This window comes from Xyrauchen texanus, chromosome 39, assembly GCF_025860055.1.
Source record: "Xyrauchen texanus isolate HMW12.3.18 chromosome 39, RBS_HiC_50CHRs, whole genome shotgun sequence".
Classification (NCBI taxonomy): domain Eukaryota; kingdom Metazoa; phylum Chordata; class Actinopteri; order Cypriniformes; family Catostomidae; genus Xyrauchen; species Xyrauchen texanus.
Genome location: NC_068314.1, coordinates 23738942 through 23761259, shown reverse-complemented (window position 1 = coordinate 23761259; position 22318 = coordinate 23738942). Strand labels below are relative to the sequence as shown.

At 39.0% G+C, this 22318-nt stretch overlaps 1 protein-coding gene across 10 annotated transcripts in view; it reads right to left on the bottom strand.

Moving 5' to 3' along the window:
- Positions 1-4273: 4273 nt before the first annotated feature.
- The window catches only part of LOC127633080 (neuroligin-1), a 257977-nt gene continuing 239932 nt past the window's right edge, over positions 4274-22318 (bottom strand). For 8 of the 10 annotated variants that reach the window (XM_052111966.1, XM_052111967.1, XM_052111963.1 and 5 more), the window contains 3 exons: positions 10399-10584; positions 8427-9216; positions 4274-7717 (listed from right to left, as the gene is read on the bottom strand). In XM_052111966.1, the coding sequence (XP_051967926.1) occupies positions 6883-7717; positions 8427-9216; positions 10399-10584 (1811 nt within the window). In that variant the 3' untranslated portion in view covers positions 4274-6882. Of the gene's footprint in view, positions 7718-8426; positions 9217-10371; positions 10585-22318 lie in introns of all 10 variants that reach the window. The other 2 variants (XM_052111958.1, XM_052111957.1) reach the window with 1 other exon arrangement.

The window sequence follows — 22318 nt, the reverse complement described above, 5'->3', positions numbered from 1 at the left end:
GACGTTCCCAAAGCGCTGAATCAAGGGCAGCATCTTGTTCTACTTTTTCAGGGTACAAGGGCTACAGGAGGTACAGGAGACATAATAATCTGGGGTGGATAATGACTATTGATAATCCAGTTTTTTTTAGGGCACATTTGAAACACATTTACTAAGCAGGCACTGTTCCTAAAGAGACAATATCATTATATCATTATAAAATATTAATATAAACCATGTAAATACTGCAAATTATGAATACAAAAAGCATGTAACAAAATGTGTGATAAATGTTTAAGCTTGCATATATTTAAAGGGATAATAATACATTATGAAATAGTTTAACTTCATCATACACTTTTAATAAGAATTTAACAAATATCTTCCTACAGCATCTATGGATGGGTTTGGTGAAATCCATTCAGAGCCCTGCTCCATAAACCTAATGTTAACCTAGTAATAGTATTAGTATAAAATAGTAACAATTATTTGTTGATGCCCACTGGAGTAAATCATGCAGGTCACAATGGACAGCTAAGGCAATTGTTATCATAGCACAAGTTAAACGTTATAAATATATGTAAAATCTGTAGCTCACATGAAGTTTACACAGTGGCATCACCATGATAACATATGCAATTTCCTGACATCATATATTTGCTAGAATATATTTATTCTAGCAAATATAATTTTTTCAAAAGTGATTACCAATCATGTATCTATAGATGGTTGCAATGCAGTGTACACATAGAAACATTTTATCATAAATGTAACGCGCCAAATAAAGAAAAAATACCTGTCATAACCACTAAAATCTGAATATACTGTTGTGTGTTCCCTCAAAGACTTCACCCTCCACTTTGAGAGCTTTGGAGGGCTGAAATGTGTGGGGCTCAAAAATAATGGTCATTTTATTTGATTGGAAATTCTGTTTGGAACGAACCTACAGTACCTGTGAATGCATAATTTTTGCTTTCAAAGTGGCCACAAATTCCTAAGTCATTACATTGACAGAATGTTCAAATGAGTTTGTTTTGAAATGCTCATGCGTTTTTCCTGACTGTAAAACCTGTAAAAAATTTCAACTTCAAGCATTTAGAACTATTTTAAACATTCAGACAAGGTTTTGTCAAACCAGAATCATAGTTTGTCTCAACACACTTTATGTATCTAGTTTAATTGATACATTTCCACACACTTTTGTAAAATATATATAAAAAAATATATCAATGTTATATTTTCCCAACCACCTAAGCCAAGCTATTTGTTTGTAATGTAGGGAAAACATGCACATATAGCATGTTTAGAGAACACCTTGGGATTTTCAGTGATGACAAATATTAGTGTTTCGCCATAATAACTTCCTCTTTTTGCTCTATAGAAATGTATGGCCTTATATGTTTTTATACACCACAAACGGATATTGATGTTTGATGTCTCAAGTTATAGTTATAGTAAAATGGCATCATAAAAGCCTGTAAAGTAAAACCATGAAATCTTTATAATGACAGAGTGAGCCGCAAATGTAAAGTAACTAGCTGTCCACATTTTAAATATCTCTTTTAAAATGTTATGTCAGTATTTTCAAAGCTTGTTTTTTATTATTCTTATTATTGAGATGGCATAAATGTAATGTAATGATGATTAAGATATATACCTCAAAACCCGGTTGTATCACATTTTATACACACATTTTTAACACGATTTTTGTATTAAATAATGTACAAAAAAGTTAGCACACGTTGCTTTCAGTAAATACTCAATTTAAAATATAAGTAGCAATATAAACATTATTGTTACTTTTACTCTATCAAAATCAGAAAATATTTCATATAAAAAAGGATTAGTGCATCACAACACTAAGGCAGACATTTTGCAAATGAATTTAAGTCTTCCACTTCCAGAAGAGCACAGAAACTTTCACCAGGAGGCAGTAGACATATAGTAAATTGCATATAACAGTTTTTTAGCAACGTTTTGATCATGTTGATGATGTAAAGGCTTTAAAAGTCATGTATCAAATATGATACGAGCATTGTTAAAGAGTGGCTCATTTTTTTATTAGAAAAAATAAGATGGCTTGGGAATCTCACAGTCACAGGGCCCTATTGAAGGGACCTTGTCTAGGCTTTGAGGCCCACATATTTAAGCAGATATAAACATTTATTTTTTAAGTTGATAGGCCATGAGACCTTGCAGCCCATCAACACATGTATTACAGACTCACCTAGATTTACACACTTCTTCCAACGTGATTAACTTGTGCAGTAGCTCACCAAAGTGTTGGTCTTTTCACTTGAAACACTGAGGCTCTGACACAGAAAACATGTATGACAAAAGTGTCAAAGACGCAACACAAAATTGTGTTTGATACATAAAATAAGCTTTTCGTGTTGCATTTGCTTTTAGGACACTATTGGTTAGGTTTTGTGTACTCTGGGCACCAGAGTATGTCAGGGGAGGCACGGAGATTGACGATTAATTCACCAAGTAAAATCAAAACATACATAAATAATATAAAAATGTATTGTGAAGATAAATTTAATTAATTGCTTACTAGATCATAGTCCAGCTGAACAGGCCATACATAGTTCTATGCCATTATAATACTGTTAATATCGTGAACACATGCACATCATGCAAGAGAGAATCCTTGTACGGGTTGCATGAGTGCAAATCTTTCTGCTCAAATGTTGACTTCCTAGGCTCTCACTCAAACTGGATGTGTGTTCTCAAACATATGCTGCTCTATGAAATCTCCGTGACAGAGTGTGAGTGACAATGCACACTCAAAATGGCTTACTATCAAAGAAAACCCCTGGATTAGGGTAAGGTTATCTGGTTTTTTTAACTCTATTTTGCTTCAAGGACACTATTGGCCAGGTTTAGGTTAAAGTTTTAGGATGGGGAGACATGTTTTACACTCTAAAACCCAATTAAATCTAACATAAACCTTGTCTGATTACGATACCAATTCACTCCCTTTTGGTGGCCCATACTGGACATTTCACTTGAAAACAGCAGAAAATGTATAATGAAGCAAGCAATTTTGTTTTGCAAAAATTTTACCATGGTCACTTAATTTTCATGAGATCAGACTGGATAATCAGGTTTTGAAAAAACTTGTGAAGTCCATGCCAGCTTGAGTACATACTGTCATTAAAGCAAAAGGGGGGCATAATACATTCTAATTCAAATATTTTCAAATAAATAAAAAAATAATTATTGTAAATTAGACCAATGCCAATGAGAAGCATTTTCACAAGTGGAATTTTGATCCCCGCTGTAAATTCGATATTTGCCAATTTGACAGCTCTGCAATGGGTGACTGTCTCAGTTATGTTGCAGCGTGCATGTGTCAATTTCTGAGTTAATTTCAATTAGAGACTCCTTGGGTGGACAAAATCTACACTGAACATCATAAAATGATTTTGACAAACCAGTGGCAAAACAAACAAACAAACAAAAAAGACTGGTGTAAGTTGAGCTTGATAAAATCATTTATTGTGCTCCAGAAGATTAAATCCTATTTAACCAGAAAGAAAGACAAAATGACAAATAATCTACATCACAACAACCCTCTGTAGTTCTCATAAACAGCCATTTTGATCTTCTTTTAAGGTCAGCCAGTAGAAATTAAACACATAATGAAATTTGGTTGCTCTTTGTAAGAAAATGGCCCTCAGTCTTGCATTACATTCAGTTACAAGGCTCATCCTGGCATGTGTGTGTATGCAAGTAAATGTACATGTGTGTGTATGTGTGAAACATGATGAGTAGTGACGATCTACCCAATTTCAGATGAATTCCAGATCTCTCCTTGTTACATGTGCCTGCACAAGACGAATCCTCAGAGCGCCCCACTGGTGTACAGGTCATTACATTTGAATGTCGTTCAAACGAGTTTCCTTTGGAGGGGGGATATATTGGCAGGTAGACTTTGCATATGTATGCCTGCAGATATGGACTGGCATACAGAGCAGCGATGCTCTTTCTATACAGTTGTCATAGGTTATATTAGAACAGAGAGGAGCGGCCACAGGAGACTGCGTTCTGAATGGGAACTTATTGTTAGGAATGGTGTGTGCCACAGGTTGATCAAGAGAGGAGCAGCACATTTCCTTCATCCTTATTCCCTTCCTTGGCTTCCCTCATTAGTTCTCTACCACTAGCTAGTCACCGAGACTCAGGTATTCATTCTCATTCCTCATTGTTTTGCTCAACAACTATTAATTAATTCAATTAAGATGTAAAAGTCTGTACTGCTACCAACATAGCTTATAGTGTCCAGGGTTTCCACTCCAATGATATATATATATATATATATATATATATATATATATATATAATTTTATACTGTAGAGATTGCACTTTAAAATAGCAATTTCTAGCCAAATAAATATTGTCAAGCTGAACCTAATTAAACCAATTTAAATGTACTATAAATATGACATTAACATTTTAATGATTTTTATGACTTCTCCAATCCTGATAAATCACAAATTTAAATCTCCCTTATATTTTCAGGTTTTCCTCAGCCAAGTGACCCTGAATGTCTGAGAAAACTCATACTTATGCCATTACACCATGTCTTAACCAGGTGCAACCAGGTGTGTGATGCAAAACAATCACAAATCAGATAATATTTGATGTTTAATATTCAGATATTTTGAGTGGGATTTTGGATCAATGAGATTTCATATTTTACCCGGCACGGTTCGACAGGATAAGAAACCAAGCAAGCAACAAATTGTCCTGTCACTCCTTGTGGTTGCTGGTTAGGAGAATAACTCGGCTTTTAAAAACTCCATTCGTGACTACCCACAGAAAGGGTAAAAATTGGTAGCATCCCTCTTGGACTTGGTCCTTGATTCTCTTCTCTGGCATTAAGCTGTATGATCAAGGGCCTCTTAAGATCAGAAGGCCCAATAATACACACCAGGGGCCCTTCTGTCTTTAGTATAGGATTCATTAGTGCTGATCATTAGCATGTAGTAAGTTATACAACAAGGTTTTCAAAAAAGAAGAAAAAAATACTAGAAAATGAGGACTTGAATGCCACATGGACAAAACTGGCAATTACAGAGAGATTTGCAGGTGAAACTGGCTTGTCAAACTTTCAGCAATGAGGCTACTAAGTGGCAGCCACTCTTTCAGCATTGATTTCTAGGTAAGAACTGACAAAGTTCATTTCTGATTTCTGTCTGTCACCTTCAATTGTTCTTTATTTTTGTCTTTTGAACACATTCTCCATTTATCTTCTCATTAATGTTCTCTTTCTTTTCTATAGCTAGCTTTCAGCACTATGATCAAGGGGTTCTTATGATTAGAAGGGCCACTGATACACTCTTTAATCAGGGGTCCTCCTGACTTCAGTGTGGTATTCATTGGTGTTGCTCATTCAGGAGAATCATAGAAAGTTCTGGATGAGGAGAGGATACCGGCGCAAGAACAGCAGCGCAACCAGTCAAACTCCAGAGTGCTGAAGTCGAACCAAATAAATCCCTGCATTAGTAAATAGTCATCCATTGCTGCATGATGGACTGCCTCATAAAGCACAGCAAAGAAAATAATGAGAATCAAACAGTACAGGTAATAAATTCTCTAAGGTAACGTGGTTTGACTACTAGCGAGAGGTGAAAAATAAGAAAAGTAAAAAAAAAAAAAGAGCAATGAGCAATTTTCCAATGAGCAAATAAAGAATTACATAAAATTTCTCACACTTGGGAGCTCAAACAAGTGATTCACCACTATTAAAATTTTTACCAACACACATGTACAAAACTAGTCCTTATAACCAGGTTCACTCAAACTACTTGCAAATGCATTCTATTTAGCTCATCCCAAACCCTTCCCACCACCAGCTCCAAATGAGAACCCACCATGTCCACCCATGTCAGCATATTCCAATTGCTGTAAGCCAATCAGAGCAGTATTTCCATAAGCAAATCCAAATGGGGAAGAAAATTATTTTTTTGTGTGTGTTTTAAATAAGGACTTAATCAGCAGAACAGCCACCAAGCAGATAAATTGTCATGCGCATCGTGCTAAAAATATCCAGCCTCCCTTTGAGTCCACCAGTTTTCAGTATAGACAGCACTTGTGTGATGAAGCTGTATCTGCCAGGAAGCCAATAAATTTCCCGCTACGCTCTTGAGGCAAATTCCTCAGTATCAATGCCCCCAGAAAGGGCTTAAAGAGCATGGGTGTTTTGTGTACATATCTAGATATGTAAATAGTTCCTATACAATAAAACTGTTCCCCAAAAAATAAACTGGCAAAAAGAATTCAAAGACATTCAGTGAATGTCTCAACTGTGCATATTCTTGAGGATTTCTTGTTCTCTCTTTTTTCCAATTTTTGAAGTATTTTGTATCTTACAATGCCTCCACCAGGAGGAGAATGCATGCCTAAATAAAGCAGCATCTCCCCTCTGCACTGAAGAGAGTAATCTACAATCCAGTGCCTCAGGAAAACAATATGTTTTCTATTGTTCACAAAGGGCCTCCCACACGTCATCTCCTCTGTGCTTCCATTGTTTCGTCTCCAGGTCACTGTATCAAACCATTCCTCAAAGAATTCCAGACTGATAGTTGTTTCCAGGAAATGGCCCTGTATTTGTCACAAATTCAAGAAGTAAAAAATCATCTCTGTATGTATTTCATTCAATCAGAAATTGGTTTGCACATTTGCATTTGTTTTTGTTCTCCCATTTAATATAAAACCATAGTTTTGCTATTGAGAAAAGAAAAAAAAAAAACAGCACTTTTATTTCCTGTTCCTCTGAACACTAGAAGTAAAGATATTCCTCACTCAGAGCTGCCCTCTCTGTCTGTACACTCATACTCTGTGGGAGTGTATGTGTGTGTGTATGTTTGTGTTTGTGTGTGAGAAAATGTGTTGCTATACTCTCGTGGTGGAGTGTGAATGAGGGTGTGGATGGGGTAGGGTGTTATTTTGTCCACTGGAGTAACTGTTGAAGGGGTGTAAGGAGCTGAGGCCTGGCATGCTATTGGGTATCATAGTGATGGTGTTTGGCGTCATGAGTGGGATGTCGTCTGGTGAACGTCGCATGGCGAGTGTGTAATCCGGGGGGCAGGCAGTTCTTAGGACCACCTCGTGCGGGTGCATAGCCTCTCGGCATTCCCGCTCGAGATCACTGTGTTTCATTTGTAGAGACATGATCTCCTCCTCTTGCGTATGGGGTAGCTCATTGGCAGTGGTCCTCTGCGGGCTGCATCGTCGGTGAACCTCATGCCTCCGTTTGTCTTTCTTGTAATAGAGTGCTGCAAATGCCAAGATGTTGAGGAACAGCAATGAAGCACCCACGGCGATGGTGACACTCAGCTCTGTGGAGTAGTCCCGCTGGTCCACCAGAAAGGGCTGGTTCTGATTCTGATTGTGGCTATCCTGTGTTTCAGTGGGGAAAGGTGTGGGGTAGGGTCTCTTGGTGTTGACCGGGATCTTCTTTGGTGTACGTGGAGTGACCTCAGGTGGAGGTAGCTTAGTGGTGGTGGAAATTATCTGGGTGACCTCATTAAGACTGTGGAGATGAGGGACCAGCTCTAGCCATAGGTTGACCTTATTAGCGCGGTAATGTTCCTTGACACGGGGCTTCAAGCCAATGTGCAGGTACAGCTGGTCCTTCTGGTTGTAACGTGTCCAGGCCACTTCCTCAAAGCGGTTAGGCTTGGTGTGGATGAACTTGGTGTCCTGTGGAACAGGCTGGTTGGGGTCACTGCAAGGGAAAGAGAGATTTCAATATGAGGAAAACACCCCAAACCAAAGATAATTTCTTCCCTTAGAATCGGTGAGGAAACTAAGCCTCTTGCAAGTGAGCTTCACATAAATATTACACAACCCATTACTGACTTCGTACAGTATCTTAAGGGGATGCATAGAGACCACTAATATTCGATCAGTGCCCATTACTGTCTCCTGACAATTTCACCTGCCTGAGAGAAAAAGTCTGATGGAAGAACCTATGCATTTGCACACAAATTGATTTGTTGTCCTCCCATGAGAGCATAATACATCCAGGCATACATTTCATCATTCAAACTGCTGCAATGTCATATAAACAATACACTCACTTTAAATGATCATCAGCATAACTTTAATCACTGCATTACACCTAAATTGAAGCAAACTAAATTGTTGTTGCATTAAAAGCAGTTGCATAAATTTAATATAGCATAACCTTGAGAATCTTAACAAGTATTTATGAATGAAAGTGTGTTAAACAATATAATAATTTAAAAAAACTTTTGGCATAGTTTCCTGGCAACAACTGGGTATTGTGCAGTAATCAATATCAAACTAACAACAAAATATATTTAAAAAAAATATTTAAATCCCAATGCCTTTCCAGTTTCCTAATTGATACCCATATTGTTTAACCCAAGGCTAATTTCTAACAAATGATGCCCTGTTGCCTAGAGACTTACCCAGTCTTGGCAAAGTTGGTCCAGTATGTCATTACCACTGCGCTAAGCATCACATCATTTTTGGAAAAGTTGCAAGGAAAGAGCTCAGTTGGACCAATCATGGGCAGCCCAAACACATAGGGGATCTCATCACCATGTGCTGCATCAGCCCAGGGTGGCACCTGCTCTGTCTGGCAGTGATGATAGAAGGCGTAGAAGTAAGTAGGAGAGCCAAAGCTGGAGTGGAGGTCAGCTGTGGCCACAGCTGGAGCCACCCACTGATGATCTGTGAACAGTGCCAGTAGGGTCTTTCTCCTGGTTTCTGGGTTGTGACGGTCAGCCCAGTCAGTGTACATAAACTTAATCGTCTCCCGCAGAATGTCCTTCCCATCTGGGTAACCATATAAATCGTCAACAAAACTTGACACAGCATAGTCAAAATCATTGGCTTGGACACCATTCTCATTGTCTACAATTAGTTCCACAAATTTCAGCCCCTCGCCTTGGTTGACGCCCAGCATGATGTCATAGTTGAGGAACTCCCCTTGTTCCATGAGGATTTGAGGGTCATCTGGGATGACATCACCATCAATAACGGGTCCAAAGGCGATGTGGTAGCGTGCAGGCTGAATGTCCTGCTCCACTAGCTCTTTGTAGTGTTTTTTCTGTAGGCACTCTACCATCTCCATTGTATCTTTGAGGTTGCACCCCACCTTCTTTGCCAGCATGCGGGCATATTTGGCTGGCTGAAAGCTGACAGCCCAGCTGGACAAGGCTGTCCCACTTTGGGCTATGGCCCTTTGGAAAAGACCTGTAATTGGTGAAACAAGACAGAATCAACAAAGAGACATAACTGCATACTACAGGAGTCCAAAAGACTGTGACCACAAATTTACTAGTTGACTTGAAATGTTTTTAAGAATTTAATATTTCTTTGTATTTGGTATATTTTTCTTTGTAAAACTGCTTCAAAATCCAAAATGTTGATTGTTTCAATGTTTAAGTTAATTAAATTAAATTTCAATGAAAAAAAAAAACAAAAAACATCCTATTATTTTCAATGTGGTTTCAGACTTTTGAACACAGTGAATATGTGTAGACAGGAAGTGCTACTCAATATACAAGCTGGAGCACATAAACAATCAGTTCAGCAAATGTTAAATTGCTTGAAAGCAAAGGCCATGCAATTCATGGAAATGCTGATGGACTTGACTTTGTACAGAGAGCTGAGATAAAAAAATCATGAAACTGTCATGACTTGTCATGAATGTGTGTGTGTGTGTGTGTGTGAGAGAGAGAAAAAAATAAATATAGAAAGCGCAAGAGAGAGGAAAATTTAGTTATTCTGTTACCATGACAACCCCTGGGAGATCAGTCTTAGCAGTGCAGTTATGAGCAAAAATATGTCCTTGTATATGATCTTGAATATGATTTAGGGTAATCAGTTTTTTGTAACAAGTTAAAGTGTGTTCACACTAACAGCAATTAAATCACTGGAGCTTGCATATTCTCTGTGCTGTTGGTATATACTAGTAGCCTGCACTCCCAATGGTTGTCACTGCATCACGTCACTGATCCTTATTATAACATTCATCTCTGCTCATCTGTGTTGTGTCACCAATGGTCAAAGTTGGAACTCAATAACTCTTATTGAAAATGAATGACTTCAGGTCACTTTGTCGATGCAAATCACTGCCAGTGTGGAACACCCCTTTAATGCTCAGCACTGCAGTATTCTAAACAAATATGACTATATGAATAGCTAGTTTAAACACTCAGTTTTCCATAATTAAGGTTGTAAATCGGATTAATGGTTTTCAAATACATGCAGTGAACATTGGACAGTTTAACACAGAGATGAACTTTCACCATTTCAGAAGACAAGATCTTTAAATTGAGCTAAAACACAAACAGCTGTAACATGCAGACAAAACAAGGGTCAAAAGTTAAAACCGCTGCATTGTACCTTTGGTTGAATTGCTCCAACGGTTACCTTCAGAATAGTGGGACAGAGTGAGGAGGTTGACACATGAGGCACCGGCCCCAGAGCCAAAAACAGTAATGCGTAAAGGGTCACCCCCAAAGAAAGCAATGTTTTCACTTGTCCAGCGCAGAGCCTGGATTTGATCGAGAAGTCCATAGTTTCCCTTGGCTGCCTGGTCTCCTGTGCTCAAAAAACCTGAAAATGGAAGAAAGAATCAACTGAGTATTCTTTACATTGCAATATTTTTATTATGACCACACTTGTTTACCTCATGACAGTTTATGTAAAAAGCCTTTAATGATTAATTATTTCTTGGGATTCACACTCTGCCTGACCTCTCCTGGCAGACAAAATACCAAATACCCCTTCTTTTTTTTTTCTTTTTTTGCTAAGTGCAGCCTCGTTATTTGGGCTATGTAGCACAATTTAATCAAGCTGGATGCGTTGAAATAAACATTCTAAATAAGAACGTGCAGCAAACATGGACTAACCAACTGTGAGCTCAAGGTTACACTTGAGGAATTCTTAAATGGGTGAGTATGCTGTATTCCTACTTTATTTTCAGTGGAAATCCATTGGTATAAAATATACTTGTTATTTAATTATTAATATAATGTCAGTATTGGAAAAACCAGGGCTCGAATTGAGGGGGAATGCGAGGGGATGCCATCCCCCTTGTTGCAAGAAATACCAAAAAGGATCCCCCCCTTACCATCCAAAGGGGCAGTCTCCATTTACCTGGGAGTGCCCACGCTCAAAATAGTCTTGGTGGAATGACCCACTTTAATGACGATATGTGGTTGACGAACTTTTGACTAAAAAGGTCTAAGTTTGAAGAATTGTGTGCCATGGTCGGGCCTTTTGTTTGTTGAGCCAGTCACGTCAACTTCTCACACCTATACCATCCAACGAGCATATTGCCATTGCACTTTACAAAATGGCCATGACACATCATCGCTCATGTGAATAAGCAGTTTCCATCACTTTACTGCGCATTTTAACTAATGCAAAACTCTAGAAATTCCATCTCCTCCTAGCGCATTCAATTTGATGTGAATTTTGAGAGTTTATTCGCATATCAAGCTTTTCCATTCAGGATATTTCTTATGTGCATTTTCAAAATGTGCATAAAATAGATGGATGGAAATGCAGCTTTTGATGGATAGGATAATAAAATGGCTGGAGTTGCACTGCAGCGTGTCAGAAATAGATTAGGATTTTCAACTGTCAGCAACACAGCTTTTAATACCAAAAAGTATTGATACAAAATTGATAGTACATTACAAATGTACTACTCCCAATATTTGTGTGGGCTATGCATTATTATTATTTTGTTTTTTTAAGTTTAAGAGATTATTGCAACGTTATCTGAACTACATGCTAATGCCAAACACTATTCAAATCTGACCCGTGAGCAATATTGTTATGCTGCACAGAGCTGATGCCTATGTAGAACATTCAGAAAATGGTCACTTGGCATGCTACCTTAGAAATACTGTATACAACAAGGCTACGTTTTGGTTCCTAAGTTCTCAAGTTTTAGTTCTTAACGCTAAACTACAATAATATACATTGTCCTTCTTTGTTTTACATTAACCCTGCTTGTCTTCAATAAATAAATAAATAATAATAATAATTTTGATTTAGAAATGCAACCAGTGTCGTATAAAGTATCAATTTTTCATACTTGAGTAAACGTAAAGATCCCTTCATGGAAATTGAAAGAAGCTCATGAGAAAATAACTAAAGTAAAAGTATTAAAGTAACTGATATTAAATTGACTTAAGTATCAAAAGTACATGTAAATTACACAAATTACGGAACAGTACATTAAACCCATGGCAACTTATTTGAATGGAGGTGCTCATCATTTACTCCTCATGCCACCCCAGATGTGTATGACTTATTTCCATCTGGAGAACACATACAAAGATTTTTAGAAGACTATTTCAGCTCTATAGGTCAATTCAATGCAAGTGAATGGTGGACATTCCAAGCTGCAAAATGCACTTAAGGGAGGATAAAGTTATCCATACTACTACAGTGGTTAAACCCATGTCCTCTGAAGCGATTCAGTTGGTTTGGGTGAGAACAAACTAAATTGTAACCAATTTCCACTGTATATCTTGCCATTGCAATCTCTAGGCACGATCATGATTTCAAGCTTGATTTCACACTCTAGTGCTTGACGCATGCAGAGAGCCCTAGATGGCGCTATAGAAAGTGAAATCAAGCTTGAAATCCTGATCACTAAGGAGACTGCTAATGTCAAGGTTTATAGTCTAAATAGGAGTTATATTTTGGTCTATTCTCATCCAAAACTAATTGGATCTGTTCAGAAGACATTGGTGAAACCACTGAAGTCTTATGGATTACTCGTAGCATTTATGTGCTTTATGGAGCTTCAAAGGTGTGGCCACCATTCACTTACTGTACATTGAATTTACCTACATAACAGCAATATTCTTCTGAATATCTTTTTTGTTTGTGTTCTGCAGGGAAAAAATGAATATCATACACATCTTGGATCAAATGAGGGTGAGAAAATTATGAGAGAATTACATTTTTAAATGAACTATCCCTTTAATGGCACAGTTAAGTCACATCAGAATGATCATATTTATGAGATGAGTGTAAATGTACACCACAGTCCATAAAACTTGGAACATTGAAGGAGGGAGTTGAGTCATATTAGTGACCAGAACAGAGACTTGTGGGGGTGGGCTCTTTCATTTGGTCCAATAAGCAACAACCCAGAACACACTGGCAACTGCATAGGAATGTGCTGAAACACAGTTAAGCAACGTAACAACAGCATAGCAATAACCTGACAACCACCTAGAAAACCCTGTCAACCAGAGAGTAATGTGCAAAAAACACATAAAACTGTCATGAGTCAGGTTTTTCTTCCTTTTTGATTCTCGCACTCACTCGCACGCACGCAGACACACACCAACACACACACTCTCTCTCTCTCTTCTGCTTCGTTCTGCAGGCCTCTCTCTCTACCCGCACCTGTTAGTCACTGCAATCAGCGCTCGCGCTGATTTGCTTTGACACCTGTTTCTACTTTTCCCTAAGTGCGCACCCTTTATCTGGTGTTTGTTCTGGTAGATTCTTTGTCGGATTATTGTTGCATGTCACACGTTACCTCTTCTACGACCTTCATGTCTGAACAGTTTAGTGCTTACCCTGTCTTGTTTTTGTGGATCAGTCTTGCTTCGAAGTATTATCCGTGCCCTGCCGTTGCTGCTGCATGTGAACCCTGTTCGGTTCTCTCTCCCCGACTGAAACTTCTACTCCTGTCATCAAGCCTGCTCCAAGGGAGTCCTGATCTGTTTTCTCATCGTGACAGGAGTCTGCTCTTCTCTTTAAGTTACTCTATCCAGTTCTCTGTGCATTAATGAGAGACTGCCTTTGTTCGTTATATCTTCATTAAAGACTGTTATTTCTGTCATCTCTGCCTTTGGATCCATCATTTTTCACCGTGACAGAAAACTATTTAGCGAAAGCATAGTAAAAAAACTGGCAACCATATACTGTAACAATGCGCTAAACACATAGCAGAGATCACACGGACAACTGCATAGCATGCCCTAGCAACCATCCAGAAAACCCTTGTTACCACATACTGTAGCATAAATGTGCTACAAAGCAAATGTATCACTTTAGCAACCCCCAGAAAACTAGTTTAAGACCATTTACATCTTCATAAAATATACAAATAAATATTGTTGGACATTTTCATGAGTGCTGGTAATTATTCATAAACACCATACCTTGTTTAAATGTAAAATCTAAACGAATGTGATTGATATTTATATGAACAGGTCTCCTGGAAAGGTGGGAGACTGATCACACATAACTTCATTATGTGTTTTCATAATGTTTAAGCGTAAACATATAAAATTAATCACAAACAAATAAATAAACTCACATGAGCAGTTTCATGTCTTCCCCAGTGGAGACAGACAACGGAACACGTAATCTGGTGCACGCTTCGTTTAAGCCTAAACATATAAAATTAATTAATCACAAACAAATAAATAAACTCACATGAGCAGTTTCATGTCTTCCCCAGTGGAGACAGACAACGGAACACGTAATCTGGTGCACGCTTCGGTAGTGATTGTGATTCAGATACGTGATTCGCAAAACAAATTATTCAAACTGCTTTTTGAATATTTTTGATCAGTTCAAAGGAATCAAATGTAAAAGATTTGACTCAAATTATTCTTTAAACGAATCACACATGCAGCTTGTTATTTTTTGCGATGTTCAGTCGCAAAAGTAACAAAAGAGTCTGGAGATATTTACCAGAGTAAAAGTATACATTTTCTCTTCAAAACCTAATGAAGTGAAAGTAAAAGTCCAAAGAAATGTTTATACTCAAGTAAAGTAAAAATATTAAAAGAATTGTCCTTAAGTATAGTAACAAAGTATTTGTTACTATACACCTCTAAATGCAACACAAACTGTGATTTCAATCAGGCATGTCTTAACCTCTACCAATTTAACTACAATGCAATTTTGCTCATTTATAAAAGAAGAGGACAAACAACAAAAATAAATTCTGTCCTTTACACAAAGTGCACACACAAAACCCATCTGACTCTGGAGTTTTCCTTTGCTTAATTGAGTTGTTTATTGGATTTAATTAATCTAGTTGTGTTGTTACATCAAGACGTTGATCTCCTGGAAGTGGCCTCTGAATACAAGCATGCATTTAATTGATTCAATTTAGCCAAGGCAGTGTGCAGACTAAATCAAAAATCCAAACACAGGCTTGAAAATGATTAGCAATCAAATGGCAGACTGTCAGGTGTTCATGCCTGCGGCACCAAGCCGTGAGCATATTTGGCTGCTAACACAGACAGGCGGAGACAAGCTCTCCACCCTCATGCATGCAGAGAGGTCCAATCCAATCACGGGGAACAAATGGGCCTCCATCGGTCTGGACAGTGAATAGCCGAGGCTTGTGAACGGAGATGTATTTGGTGCAATGTGCAGAAAACATATTCACTACAATACATTTTAATGAGACAGGTAATACTCACAGATACCCTGACATTTCTTTCACCGCACTGAAGGAGGGGAATGCTCTGGATTGAGCCGTGATGGATCATTTATTTGAAAGTGAGGGTCAGTAGGACAAGCAGGTAAGATGCAGCAACTTTAGTGATGCCTGACATCACTAAATGGCAGAAAGGAAAACACCCTTTTAATTATCTGGTTTGGCTCGGCCACTTAATTCCACTCTAGACTTTATAGACAATATATTATTTTCTGCTGTGACAATGCCCCTTAACCTCACTGAATACTGATGGGAAGAATTGGAATGAGCCAGGCCCTATTGCCCAACATCAGTGCCTGTACTCACTGATGCTCTTACTGTATGTCTGAAAGGGTGCAAATCCCAATTAAAATGTTCAACTTGCATATACTGTATGAATGTGTTGTTTAGGAGCCTACATAGTATCTTCCCTGGAAATATAAAAGAGCCCTGATGCATGGCTATGCCTTCAGAGTGCCAAACCTTAGAATCCATCGGGCTGAGATAACCAAGCTTTACTTTCATAGACATGCTAATGGCTCTCCTTCAAAAGGTGTAATCCACATCCTGTAAAAGATATCAGGAAATTGTGAGACTTTCAAACAACATCCTTTGAAACATGAATCACAAGGCCACAGGCCACTTTGGAAAGCCATCTGCACCAATGGTCCTTTGCAGAAGGATACTCTGATGTACATAACGACTGCATTGATTGACCTCTTTAGAGCAAAGCTTTAGGCACATCTACCTACAAGGTTTTAGTCATGCCAGGTTCTGTATTATGATGCTTGAAGTTCCACAGCAAAAAGCAATATTAGGAAAAATTGCAACAGAGGAATAAAAATGGACTCAGATTGCAATCGGTTGGCCTACACATTAGAATTCACAACTAGATGAAAAAGCCACAAGTGCCATGTATTTAAATCAATTCCTCTTGGAACTCCAAGAGATGGCTTGAGATTAATCTCAATTTGGACTGGAGAGGGCAAGCAATGGAAAAAGAGAATAGGAGTTATTGTGTGAAATTTCTAAAAAAAATAAAACGGCGTTCCCTAAAACAATGCGAAAAGAGACAAAGAGGCATTATTCTACATTTCTCTCATGGTTACAGATAAAGAAAGGCAGTCACGGTAGGTCCCGGTGATGCTGCATTAGAACATTTGCCAGTTCGGTTTCTCTCCTAACAGAAATGTCACAGCCAGAACGTTGATGATTTATTTGTCTGTTCTGTCTCCAGTCAGCAGGCAGTGAGACAAATTGGCCCTCCTGTTGTGTTTATGTCTCTAAAAATATTTACAGGGTGACAACACCTTTATACTTTGCCTTCCCATGATATAATTATCATCCATTTCCTGAGACTTCAAGACAAAAAGCTGATGCCATCTGCTCACATACCACAGGCTGGCACCTGAGCACACATGTTGTTAAACTGCAGGAGGTGAAGAAATTAACTGCTGAAAAGTTGGTTTGAAAAGGTTACAACCACAAAAATTATGGCAAGTCAGATAGAAGGTCTACTGAGTTTTACAGTCACTGCCCCAAGTGGTAATTAGCTGCACTGCATACAAAAAATTACTATAACCTATAATGTACAGTGACTGCAGATGGTATGAATTACTGGCTCTGAGCATTGTCTTGCTCATAAGAGATTAATACACTTGGGGTTGGCGCATGCTAACAGAAGTGTACCACTGCAGGATCCCAACTAAAATTGACTTGACAGACCTATTCCTGGCTTCAATGCTTTGATATGCAGAATTCTAAACCTGAAAACTGCTGCTCCAGGCAAAATATACAGAATTTTATAATAATAATAAAAAATAAAAAAATTCTAAGGAATATTACATTAAATTAACCCACTTTCTTCTAGAAAAATCCATCTCCTTTAATTTATGTCCTCTCCAAGGGAATCAGTGGCATGCTGAATGTCTTTCTTTTCTTTCTTTCTTTCTTTCTTTCTTTCTTTCTTTCTTTCTTTCTATATATATATATATATATATATATATATATATATATATATATATATATATATATATATATATATATATTGTGAAAAATAAACACTAAATAAAGAAATGGCTGTAGACTTCAACATTAGTATAGAAAAAAAATATCTTTCCATACGTAGTCCAAACAAAAGCTCAGACAGAGTAAACTTCTGCAGGTAATAGATATAATAGGTAATAAAAGATAAATGTGCATTTCAATAATGGAACAGATTACGGTAGTACACCTAGAGATTGGATGGTGCATTATTTAGCATATATTACATCTGTCAGATTCTTATCAGTCTAACATCCATGTCATATCCCATTTCAGTGGACTGAGAAAATTAAATTGCCTCTAGGAATGGCCTACAGTTTGCTGACTTGGATGAACACATTCTAACAGCACTCATTTTAATAACATAATGTAATGCAAAGCAACAACATAACATATTGTAATTTAACACCAAAACATGACATGACACAACATGATGTGACAAATAATTGCATTTGCATATAATCAATATTTACTGAGAAAGGTCCCCAAATAAAGATGATTTAGTAGATAATGTTTTAAATAATTACTAATATAATTTGTAAAAACTATTAAAATTCAGATTAACATAACATTAAATATTTTTGGTAGAGTCTGTGGACTCTGATGTGGAAGTGCAGTTTAAGGGTTCAGTAATGTGTTAATTACATTAAGTGCTAGCTGAGTTGCACAGGGGGGCTAATGAATGCTAATGTAAATACTTGCTCTTCACTTATTCCACCTCGCTAACTTTGCTAAAGGGATGCACAGCATCCCTTGACAGGGCCAAACAACTGCAGGCAATCTACAGCAAACCCCCAGAGCAGCATCAGCCTGCAGTTTGAATTGTTCGAGTAGTTTGGAAAAGATCTATTTTATGTGTATACAAAATAATATATGGATGCAAATTAAGAGTTACATAAGATAACACCTTGGTTTTGAATATATATGAAAACGAATTTCAACAGCAAATTCTTTACAAAGGGAGTTTAGGTTCAGGTTTAGAGGGGATTGACAAAACTGAGACTGAAGAAACAATTTTGAGGTTATTTAGTTAAGTTTAATTTATTATTAGTATGAGCCATATTTGTCAGGGACTTTGCTTTGTGGAAGATCTTTATATTGGAGACCTTTCTCCAATAGCAAGACAGCTTGTTCAAGCTAGTTTGAATTAAATTACAGGAGAACAACAAGGAGGACTTAATGACAATCCTGTATGCACACAACACTGTTATTCTGTTACATCATCTGCCAAGCCATTGATTACCCTTCTCAGTAACTGGAAGTCTTTGATGAGGTTTTAGGCACACTTTTGACATGCTGTTGTACATTGAATAGCAGACCCAGTAGATTATATGTACAATAATGTATATCCTGGAGTAGGATCTTTGCATGATATACTATTTCTTATTCAGAAATGTTAAAAACATGAAGTGTGTAATTTCGAAACTAATGATGTAATATTTTTAGATAGGTTTCCAAAAAAGTCCCTGTCTGCCATATGTTTCTCAATCACAAATTCCCATCCCAAAATGATACCATTGGCTGAAACTGTGTTGGGATGGTCAGGATGCTTAAATAAACTGCAATGTTTAATAGTGCCAGACAGCCACTGTGTTTACACTGTGTTTGGCTTATTTATTTATTTGTCTCTACATATTATGTTTGGATTGAAAAAAATTGTCACTTTTAAATAAATGGTATACATAGTAATATAAGCCATTGATATACAAAATGTTTTTATTTGAATGTCAACAGGTGGCAAAACAAATGATCTCCATGTATTGCAAAGCACAATCTCCAGTTGGAGGTACATCAACCGGTTGCAAAAATTGTTCTTAAAATACTGCAATGAAACAACCATGAAAGCCCCAAACTGCAGCACAGCTCTCTTTGAAAAGCGCTTCTTGGTAGTTGCATTGCTTCAAAACCTGATCTGAATTGTTAACCAGCTCCCTTTCCATAGAAAAGAACAACATTTGCATACAGATAACAGCGTTCTGCGGTTTAACACACACACACACACACACACACACACACACACACACACTCTGTGAGCAGGATGAGAGAGAGAGAGAGAGAGAGAGAGAGAGAGCACTGGGAAAATAAAACCTTTTCATAAGAAGTGAGAGTCTAAAGATAGCCCTCCATCTTTTTCCCCCACTCGCTCCTCTCCAGTGCACATTCTGGAAACATTCTTATCCTCTGTGACGTGTGCGAGATTGAGAAAGTGCAGTCAAACGAGGGCTGTCTTCTCGGTTCTGGTGGCCCTATCACTACAAAAGCTGAAGCTTAGTGGTTAGTGCTTAGGCACTTGTGCGGAAGATTGAGTATGACTTGCGTCATTTCTAAGATAAATGTAATTTGCTACATGGTTGCTAAGGTGTTTTGGGTGGTTGTTGGGGAATTGCTAGGTGGCTTACTGACCCAAGCGAAAAGAGACCACCCCCAAGTATATATATATGATATTCTGGCATCAAGTCTAGGGGATTTTCTTTCCCAATAATTTCACAAACTATAGCCCTATTCCAGTGGTGTCAAACTCAATATCAGCCCGGGTCACTTCAGCACTATATATATGCCCTCAAAGGGCCGGTTGAAAATCTGCTTTGGTAGAAACCATCCAATATCCAATAATATTGCATATTTTGTGTATTTAAAATGCACATTTGTCAAATAAAGCATTGAATTTGAGGTTGGAATGTAAATGTAAAATGAATGCCTAATCTGTATAGGGCTAAATATATTTTGACAGAGCAACTAAACTGGTCTCCTCTATAGATGTCTTTCATCAGGCTCCAACTTATTAAAGTACAGACATCTCTTAGAATTTATGAAAGCAAACAAATCCAGTTAAATTTTCCTACAATCATACAGCATTATTATAGAGACCAGATTTACACAGAAGGAAAACTGATAGCTTGGTTCATAATAATTATGAAAATTATGGGAGAACAGTAAAGAAGAACAGTAATCTAAATACATTTAGAAACGTATCGGTTACCTAACGTAACCTCGGTTCTCTCTAGATGAGGGAACGAGTATTGCATAAGCTAGCTTACACTACGGGAAAGATTAATCTTTTCTGAGATATTGAAGCCAAAAAATGATCCTTAATTTTTGTATCCATTGTCAACGCAGTGCGGCAACTGCAGACCTTGAGCGGGCTAGCTAGCGAGCTCATAGGCTGCTCTGCGGCAACTGCTGCAGCCTATAGACGAGCTTGGGCGAACTCGCATCCAATGAGAGGCGTCCGCGCGCTCACTGCATCAAAGCCCGCCAAAATGGGTGTGACTTGAGTGCATATAAGCGTAGTTCGTAGGCTGGAACCCTGGTTTTCATTGACTGAAGCAAAAAGTCGCTGCGTGGCGCGAAGCACGTCGGCTACGCAATACTCGTTCCCTCATCTAGAGAGAACCGAGGTTACGTTAGGTAACCGATACGTTCTCTTACGAGAGGTTCTCTCGTATTGCGTAAGCTAGCTTACGCTCACGGAACCCATTGTCAATGCCGTGCGCGCCAAGCATCCACTGTATGAGCCCCAGGGAATTAAGGGGGGACCCGGGGGAGCCCTTATGAGTGGGGAAATAATATTTGGCCGGCAAGAATGCGGGTCATTGATTGTGCAATACATAAGCACATAGTGGGAAGAGAACGACAGAGCAGCGGTGCCGGTCTGTGTGGAATGTGTCCCATCAGTGCAGCTCACCAGGGGAGCTGTAGCGTATTAAACCGCTAGTAGTTTTGCCTGCAGAGCGGGCACTTCCATATTTCATAGTTTCATAGAACTATAGAAAGATCCCAGATAGGAACCGATGGGGGCGCGGGGGGTTCATCCTTCTAGCTCCCCTGAGGAAGCGGATGACCAGCTCGTTTTTACCCCATGACTGGCTGTGCAGGGGTTCAGCGAATGCCGCAACGGTCGCCACATACACTTTGAGCGTGGATGGGGATCTGCCCTTATCCAGCAGCTCTTTTAGAAATACGAGCAGCGACGACACCCCACATGTCCGCGGGTCCAGGTCTCTGTAGGTGCACCATTTTGAGAACACAGACCATTTTGACGCATAGAGTCTTCTCGTGGAAGGGGCTCTAGCGTGTATGATGGTGTTTATTACTCCTTCTGGCAGAGCGACGGGTAGTCGTTGATCACCCACGCATGCAGCGCCCAGCTCTGGGTGGGGATGCCAGATTGTGCCGCGAGCTTGAGAGAGGAGATCTGCTCTCACTGGGATGGGCCACGGCGCTGTCAGTGACAGCTGCGTAAGCTCAGGGAACCATGTCTGATTCTCCCAACGCGGGCTATGAGGAGCACCGAGTGACGCGTTTCCTGATCCTCTGCATTACCTGTGGCAATAGCGAGACGGGAGGGAAGGCGTAAAGCGGGCGTCTGGGCCAGTCCTGGGCCAGCGGCGTCCTCGCTTCGAAAAAATATTGGGCAGTGAGAGTTCTCTTTGGACACAAAGAGGTCTATCTCTGCTCTGCCGAATAGGTGCCATAATGTCTGGACTGTTTGAGCGTGCAGGGACCATTCCCCTGGGGAATATTGTCTCTGGACAGTCTGTCCGGGCCGTCGTTCAGGTGGCCTGGCACGTGCGTTGCCCTCAGCGAGCGCAGGTGGCACTGGGACCAACTCAGTATGCGTTTTGTCAGATGGAATAGGTTCCTGGATCTGACACCGCCCTGACGGTTTAGGTAGGATACCACAGATCTGTTGTCCGAACGGACCAGGACGTGGTGACCCTGAATGACCGGGAGAAAGCGCACGAGCGCGTACTCGACCGCTATCATTTCCAGACAATTTATGTGAAGGAGCTTTTCCTGAACTGACCATAGGCCAAAAACCGGAGAGCCCTC